At 36.7% G+C, this 8010-nt stretch overlaps 1 protein-coding gene across 2 annotated transcripts; it reads right to left on the reverse strand.

The window, feature by feature from the left end:
* Positions 1 to 1029: 1029 nt before the first annotated feature.
* cldn10a (claudin 10a) lies at positions 1030 to 4584 on the reverse strand. 2 transcript variants are annotated; one of them, XM_085347524.1, is made up of 6 exons: positions 4098 to 4584; positions 2567 to 2728; positions 2352 to 2433; positions 2151 to 2248; positions 1794 to 1803; positions 1030 to 1159 (listed from the first exon to the last, which is right to left on the reverse strand). In XM_085347524.1, exons 1-6 carry the CDS (start codon positions 4315 to 4317, stop codon positions 1030 to 1032), a joined length of 702 nt encoding a protein of 233 aa, XP_085203650.1. In that variant the 5' UTR covers positions 4318 to 4584. The 2 variants fall into 2 exon arrangements, with proteins under 2 accessions (XP_085203650.1, XP_085203649.1); XM_085347523.1 differs by lacking the exon at positions 1794 to 1803 and having other exon boundaries at positions 2144 to 2248; positions 4098 to 4317.
* Positions 4585 to 8010: the final 3426 nt, after the last annotated feature.

An 8010-nucleotide genomic window follows, 5' to 3' on the forward strand; every position in this document is an offset into this window, starting at 1 on the left:
CAGACATTCAGGATACAACAGTTTCTTTTGAAATGTGTAGTTGTAATGATTTTAGTTTAGACAAAAGCTATTGCAAGCTGTTGATATTTGTCAACTTTTTTTTTTTAAGAATTTCAAGAGAGTTCCAGCTAAAATGTATTTATCATTTTAACACAGGAGACATACAACCACACAAAGCCACCCTTCTGCTGAGCCCTGGACACCTGACTATTTTTTCGCAGATGCAAAGCAGTGGAAAGCACATGACATCTACGCTCTGTCAGCTGGTTCAAGTATCTACCCTCTGGGCCAAGAGGTTTTGCGTAACATAGCCCAGGGTTCCTATATTCCTAGGTGGAGATGGATGGCTGATAAGACGGGAAACCTCCGGTTGGGCGTCCACATCTACATAAGCATCTCCGGGGTCAGATGTGACCTAGTTAGCCTTGGAGGTCAAACTAGTCTTGACTAGGAAAATTAGAAAGGCACTTCTTCCACCTATTATTTGGTTGTAGGGATGGTAAATTATACAAAGATAAAACTACTATAAGTTATGCAGGCTTTTAGGAAAAAGTACCAAAATGCTCATTTTTAACAAGAAGACATTTGTATCGTTGTGAGCTGGAGCAGTTAATTCATTTACTTAATTTATGGATCAGTCATAGTATGCCAATGGTTAGTTATAAAACATTTAAGAAAATGTAAGAAAACAAAAGGTTTCACTATTAATTTTTGACATGTTTTAACAATCCATAAGATGGTGAAAAAGCCAGTTTGTTAAAGGTGATTAAAGACTTTGAATGTCATGTTATGTCAAATTAAATGTCCTACTCTCAATGCTTATGTTTCATAATCGAGTTTATGACAGAAATGAGGCAGCCATATTTAAATCTGAACACTAAATCAAATATGTAAACCATATCCCAGATTAGCTCACTTTTTATCTTCCCACAGATGCAGATTAGTTCATTTTGGAGGATGCTGTCCTTGGTTTTAAATGATGAAATGTTGTTAAATTCTCAAATCAACTCGTGTAACAAGAGTCCAGTTTCACACATATGCATTTCTTCCAAACTGCCTCAATGGCTCCTGTGTTTCCTTGTTTGGCCTCTGGGCTGGCTTACTGGTCTTGTTGCATGTTGTCGGAAAAGATGCAGCTCCACTGTAGGAGTATTCAGCTCTGCAAAAGTCAAAACAGGACATTTACATAGTAAAGGCTACAAAGCTCTGTTTCAAGCAAAACATTTTTTTTCTTACACCTTTCAACTTTCTTGTTATATTTAAGAAGTTCTACAACCATATTGAGTTTTTCATGCATTTCAAAAGAGTTCAAAGATAACCAAAGGGACTTAATCTATAGGATTTCATCAAACTGGTTAAGATATTTTTTCTCAAAGCTACAAATTCAGCTCCATTATGGAATAAATTATTTTAAATATTGTTTGATCAGAGAAGTCATTAGGATTCCTCCACTGGGAACCATGAATTTAATGGAAATTTGGAAAATTTTAAACCGATCTTTGAAACCAAGCTTGCCATTCTTAGAAGCCTCTAGGTTGTCTGATTAAAACATGCATAGACAAACTTTCACGTAGTACCAGTAGCACATTTTTTTGGTTTATAATCACTACGATTACAAACTGACTGCCAATCAATACTAGGTGCCATTGCTGCTATTCACCGTATTCATACAGTGAGAACACTCTAATCAGCCTGATTGTTATCAAAAAGTGGGGAAAAAGAACTAGGATGTTTAAAAGAAAAAGGAACGAAAGAAAAAAAATCTGTTTTTCTTTGCCCATCTCATGCAACACTTCTCAATAGCTCCCCTCAGTCAAGGTGACTTTAACTTCTAAAAGGTCCTTCTTATGCAACTGTAACAAAGGAAACATTCAGCTGGAGTAGCTAATCAACATAACGTACAATCATACAATTTACTTTGTAGGTTCAGCAATTATGCAGCAAGTTGCTGAGAGATTACTGGATGTTTTTGACTGGATTTGCCTGTCTATTGCAGTTAAAGTAATTACTTAAATTGCCCAATTGAGTTAGTAAATCAATCATGCAGTTTAGAGTGCATCCACATCAGATCCACTATGACCTTGCTGTTCATGTGGAATCACATTGTTCGCATTCTGTATATCTGCAAAACCAAGCCACTTGCCTGATACTGAAGCCTTCAGACAGGCTGAGGCAGAAGATAAGTCCTCCTAAGATGCACAACACAGATCCAGCCCAGCCAATGAAGAGAGCGGCTCCCAGCTCAAACCTGCAGGGAAAAAAGAAAAGAAAATGAAAAAACCAAGATATTTCTGACTGGACTTCCTTTCATCTGATTATGTCTTTGATCCATGTGAAAGGAATCCTTTTACTTCTGGGCAACAAATAGGGGGTCAAAGAAGTCAGCTGTGATCCTGCGAGCATATATGGAGCATGCCGTCATGCAGCAGAGGCCTGTGGAAAGAAATAAGCAGATTACTACATCAAATTAAAAGGAACTAAGGTAATGTTCTTAGCTCAAGAAGAATTCAATCCACACATTATTCTCCATTAAATCCAGACATACATAGAATGGGATGGTTTTTACCACTAAGAATAAAGTGGAAGCCTGACAGGACAGTCAACCGAGCTTTAGTGGTCTTTGAGCCTCCTATTTTTGTGCACTTCATTCCTACCAAGGCAAGAATGGCACCAAAGAAACCCAGACTCACAGCAGCGATCATCAAACCCCGACACACCTGGATGTACGCTTAAAAAATGAAACAGAGAAGAGAGCTATACATTAGTTGTTTCCCTACTTTTTTGTTGCCCATGAATCGTAACAATAAACAGACTTACAAATGTGAAAAAAAAAAGAATTGTTTTGTTCATATTGAACAGTTTGATGTATTCTTGTGTGAGGGAAATTTGAGATAAAGTTGCAAATAAATCACTTGGAATAAATTGGATTTCTGCACTGATTTTCATAATAAAGTTGGTCTACGATTAACACTGCAACTGACCAATCACATTAATGTGATGTCATAACTTTGCAATGCGAGAACCAAAATTATGAATGCCTGTGTAATCTTTTCTTTTGTCATCTTATACAATGTAAAAAAAATCTTAATTACATCTGTTTTGCCTTTTTAAAAAAGATCTCTTCCAGGGTTACACATGGTTTGCAAGTTGTCCACTATTAATAAGAGTCTTGAATGTCCTCTATTTGAAGACAGTTTGTCCTGATTTTAATAGATAAAAAGGAAGGTCTTTTGAAATGCTTTCCAGCTTGGTTCATTTGCTTACTTTTTGCAGAGTGGACTGTGAGGGAGTTAGTTTAAAGGTTACGTCTATACTTAAGACTTGTATCAAGGTTGGAGCACATGCAGAAATAATAATGCTAATAATGGGCATAAATGTTGCATGAGTGTTGCAAATGACTCGTATGTGAAAAGTGTCTCAGATTGTGGCAAAAACTAAAAGATGATCAAAAATAAAATGTAAGTAAAACTAATTATTGCTAGCTTAATGTTTCATCAGGTAGAGAAAAATGCAATCATGATGTTTGATTGATGTGTAAATATCGACTTCTCACTTACAAGTTGACTGCACTTGAAATGTTATCATTTAGTGTTGTGTTAACATCTTGTTCTTGTAGAAATTTAAGAATTGTAGAATTTAAGTTGTAAAGTGTTTTAGTTACTTTGGGCTTTTTAAATGTATAGATGGTAAAAGATCTCTCCAACCCCTAGGAATGAAAACAGCAGTCTAAAGGACACTAAGATGGCCAGAAGTATTGCTTTCTTAACTTTGAAAAACTAATATCAAGTATCAAGTGACCTCTCTGTGACTGTATGGCTTTCTCAGATTGTTTTGATTGGACATATAAGGAGGGCTTAATAAGTAGTAGCTAGTAGCTTTAAATGTAGTGGCCATTTGTGGCCTCAAGGCTGAGGTAGAAAATGAAATATCAAGTTTCAAATACATTCTTTTTTCACAAATGAGGTCATTTATCTAAGAAGTACATCTGTCAGATGTGTGCTCACAGATTTGTGGTTATTTACTTAACTGTGTCTGTTTACTGATGTAAGAAATGTCGTCCCTTGTGACTGCAACACAACATTATATTATGAACTCACCATCCAAAGCCAGCATTGAAGGAAAGTCCTTGCAGTTTGACACACCAGTGGAATCTGTCACACATGTTTTCCACAAGTTGGACCAGAAGGTAGCTGTGGTAATGACCGTACCATCCACAGAAGATACCTTCCAGTAGTCTGTCGGCAGAGTAGATGACACCAAGATCCATCCAGAGATGGTCAGGAAAAAAGCAGTGATTTCTGTAGCCATGTTGCCCATTTTCCCTCTGACTTAAAGGTCTGGATTGGGACAAGTACAAGTTCTGTCTCTCAAAAAGTGGGAGTGTCGGTCTAGGACAGGTGCACCAGTGCTGGCAGTTCTGCAGAATTTAGTTTCTGCTTCTCCTGCTCAGCCTCTGACCAAGCATCACTCAAAGACACACCATTCTCCGATCCACATTCTGTAGTTTTATAGGGTATGGGGGCTGGGACTGACACACAAGTCATCACTCCACACGGTATGAAGAGAGGTTGCATGAGGATCTCCAGGAGAAGGAAGTCTTTAATTGGAAGGATCTGAAAAGGCAAGATGAGGAACACAGATAGAAGGGATGATGATGTGTGGTTTCAACAGTATGCCTCGGTTTTTCAACAACATGAACAAATAAGGGTGTAGAACATCAAAGAAACCCATTGGTACAGCTCTTTGGACTTAGAGTTTAAGAAATAAAGTCATAAAATTACAGAGAAAGTACTGGCAGGGGGGAAAAAATCTGTTGAAATGCTGCAAATAAGCAGAAAACAGTTTAAAAACTGTTACTTTTAAGAATTCTATTACTTAATGTAATGCAAACAATGAGAAACATCTTTTCTGTCATGCAATAGGTTATTTTTAGTGACTTACTTTATAGTAATATGATTGGACATGGTTGATATCTTTGTCATTGAAATGAGTGTAAAATTGATTAAAATACAGTTAAAAGTCTTCAATGTACGCCCTGTTTTTTCGGAAGTTACAATTTTCAAAACAACCCAGTGGGCAGAATTAGATACATTGAAAAGTTGGTTATAGCCCCCTAGGCTGTGATTGACATCCCTGTTTAGCAGCATTAGAGCACCATCAAGTGGCAGAAAAAACAAACACAGTTCCTCCTCTGAAAGAAATATTAGACTGTAGGGTTGATATTCATAATAGTAACCCTGGGTCTCTCTCTCTCTCATGCACATGCACACTCTTTCTACCTCATTGCCATGTGACAATGACAGGCTGCTGTGGGCTCAAGTGTTATAACAGCAGAATAAAACCTATGCTGAAGAAGTTTAGGAAATATTAAGAAATGCTAACAAGTATTTCAAAGTTCTGGTCAAAGTTTTGATAACCTAGTGTAATTTTTAGGATAAATATTTGTTATTTAATCAGGACAGCTAATCAAATTATGACTCTTTTATATGTGTGAATGTCACTGATGATGACAACAGAATAGCAGTACAAATAGGCACTGAGTCCTAGTGCTGTCTGATTAAACTGTGGTGGTTGTCGCTCTGTATTTTTTTTCCTGCCTAGCAATGATACACCTATTACATTTATTGATATCAGTTACATTTGTCAGTGGTATGATGGTTTAAGGACAGAACAGAATAGTTCAAACTGAAGCGAAATGCTTCCTTGGTCTCGCTCTGCAGTGTCTGTAGTGTGAAATGAAATATGGATGTATGAAAAGTACAGCAGAGTATGTTTGTCACAACTTAAATGTTCCCTTATATTTAATTGTCAATAAAACTCTCAATGTTTTGCTGGTAACATATTAGTCTTAAACTATGTAACTTTGATTTACAAAGTAACAATGGATTAAACAAAGGCTATGGTCAAACAGAGGATGACATGAAGTGAAATTATGTTGATAGGAAAATAAACAATAATTTCTTTATTTTTTTTATAATTATAATAATCATTCATTGAGTCATTTTTGTATCGGGCTGTGAACATCAAAACTATGGTGATTGTATAATTTGTATGTATATTTATATGTTTGCAATCTTTTTCTCAATGAGTTTCCCAATACCTTTTTTAAGCTATTTTAAACTTTGCAGAAAAACTGCCTAGGGCACTGTGGGTGTCAATACCTATATACATATATAAAATTGAATTGTATTGTATCAAATGGAATGTAACAGTTTACAATGGAATTGTATAGTATAAACTGAAATGTAATTATAAAGAATGAAATGTCATAGTAGAATGGAATGGTATAACATAGTGTGGAATGTCATACTATAAAATGGAATGCCATAATATGGAATGATATAATGTAGAATGGAATGTCATAGGATAGTATGAACTGGTACAGTATCAAATAGAATGCATTAGTATAAAATGGAATGGTAATCCCATTTTCACCTTTCACATCTTATCTCATCTCCTTCTTCACACAGCATCATGTATGCTCTGCGTTTAGTGTTGCAATTTACCACATAAACATACAGAACAGTCACATACACAGCCATACCAAATACACACACACACACACCAATATAAAGCACAGTCACATACACAACCGTAAAAGATAGACAGATACACATACACATACACCTTTAGTAAACATGAGCACACTGAGGTTTGTCACATGGAATGTATGGGGAGTTGTTTCCACATTTAAATTACTAAGTTAAATGACTTACAGGCAGTAACAGGAGACTCATATGTCCAAAACATCTGTACACACACTCACTTCTCCACAGTTCCCTCACATGTTCTCAGGCATTACAACTCGAAACAAAGAGGTATTAATTAATAGCTGAGTAGAGTCAGCTGTACAAAAAGCATGGCACCTAAGGCAATAGAGATGCAGGACACACCCACACATATTAAATGGAATGCCATAGTGTCGAATGGAATGGTATGGCATAGTAAGAAATAAAGATTTATTTAGACGCAGAAAATTAGAGGTAATCCGGGTCTTTACATCTTTAAGACATTCCTGCAGTTCAACCCTCTGGGGTGCGTGGCATGATTGCCAGTTTTGCCTACTTTTGATTTTATCTTTATATTTCATTTTAAAAACTATTCACCTTGCCTTGTTTGGTATTTTTCTTTTCAGTACACACAAAATGGAAAAGGTGGAATGTCATATTTTAGAATAGAAGTGTATAATAGGCAATGGAATGTCATTCTAAATAATGGAATGCCATAGTATAAAATGGAGTGTCATAGTATAAATGGAATGCCGTAGAATGGAATGTTAATGTATGAAATGGAATGTCATACAAGTCATATTATAGAATGGAAAGTCAAAGTATAGAAGAGAATGGCATTGTCATGGATCGCTGTGTGGCAGGCAGGAGGAGGACCCAATCGCAAAACCAAACAAAAGACAAGGAGCACGAGAACAAAACTGAGTCCACAAATACACAAAACAGGGCAAAACAGGGAAGCAAATTGTTAAGTCTAATTGTTGAATGTCGCCATTGTGTTTCTTAAATTTGTATAGTCTTAGTTTAAGCAGTAGGATCAAAGCCATTCCTTTGATCCTGACCACCTCTCCAGCCACTCTGTGCTGGGGGAGGTTTTATTGTAGATACATCCTAACTTGAAGATCTGTTTGATGTTTGGTAGAGCTTCCTACCCTTTGTATGGTTTCACTGTGTTATCTTTGGTAAACCATACATTGGGTGTGGGGGAAGACTACCCTCTTTATGACCAAGGATGTTGTTCCTGCTTTTAGGTTTTATGACCCTTTGACCAACACACACACACACACATTCTCACATAACACACACACATTCTCACACACACACACACACTCAGTGTATACATTTACATACAGTGCCTTGTCTTTGTAACCAAAGGGGGGTTGCAAGGGGAGGTGTTTTGTAAACTATTGTTTGAAGTTTGTCAATAAAAGGCGGCGAGAGGAGGCCACCAGTGTGGTCATTTCAACGTGCTGGTCACAGACGAGAGGCCTCCCTTGCGCAA

This window comes from Diplotaxodon limnothrissa, linkage group LG23, assembly GCF_057381915.1.
Source record: "Diplotaxodon limnothrissa isolate DT_005_m linkage group LG23, D_limnothrissa_male_GT1.1, whole genome shotgun sequence".
Classification (NCBI taxonomy): Eukaryota; Metazoa; Chordata; class Actinopteri; order Cichliformes; family Cichlidae; genus Diplotaxodon; species Diplotaxodon limnothrissa.

Excerpts from the sequence above, each read along its gene's own strand:
- cldn10a (XM_085347524.1), bottom strand. The coding sequence starts at position 4,317 with ATGGGCAACATGGCTACAGAAATCACTGCTTTTTTCCTGACCATCTCT. Across the intron at positions 2,434-2,566 it reads CTTCCACTTTATTCTTAGTG|GCCTCTGCTGCATGACGGCA; the intron begins GTAAAAACCATC and ends TTCTTTCCACAG. Across the intron at positions 2,249-2,351 it reads CCCCTATTTGTTGCCCAGAA|GTTTGAGCTGGGAGCCGCTC; the intron begins GTAAAAGGATTC and ends TTTTCCCTGCAG.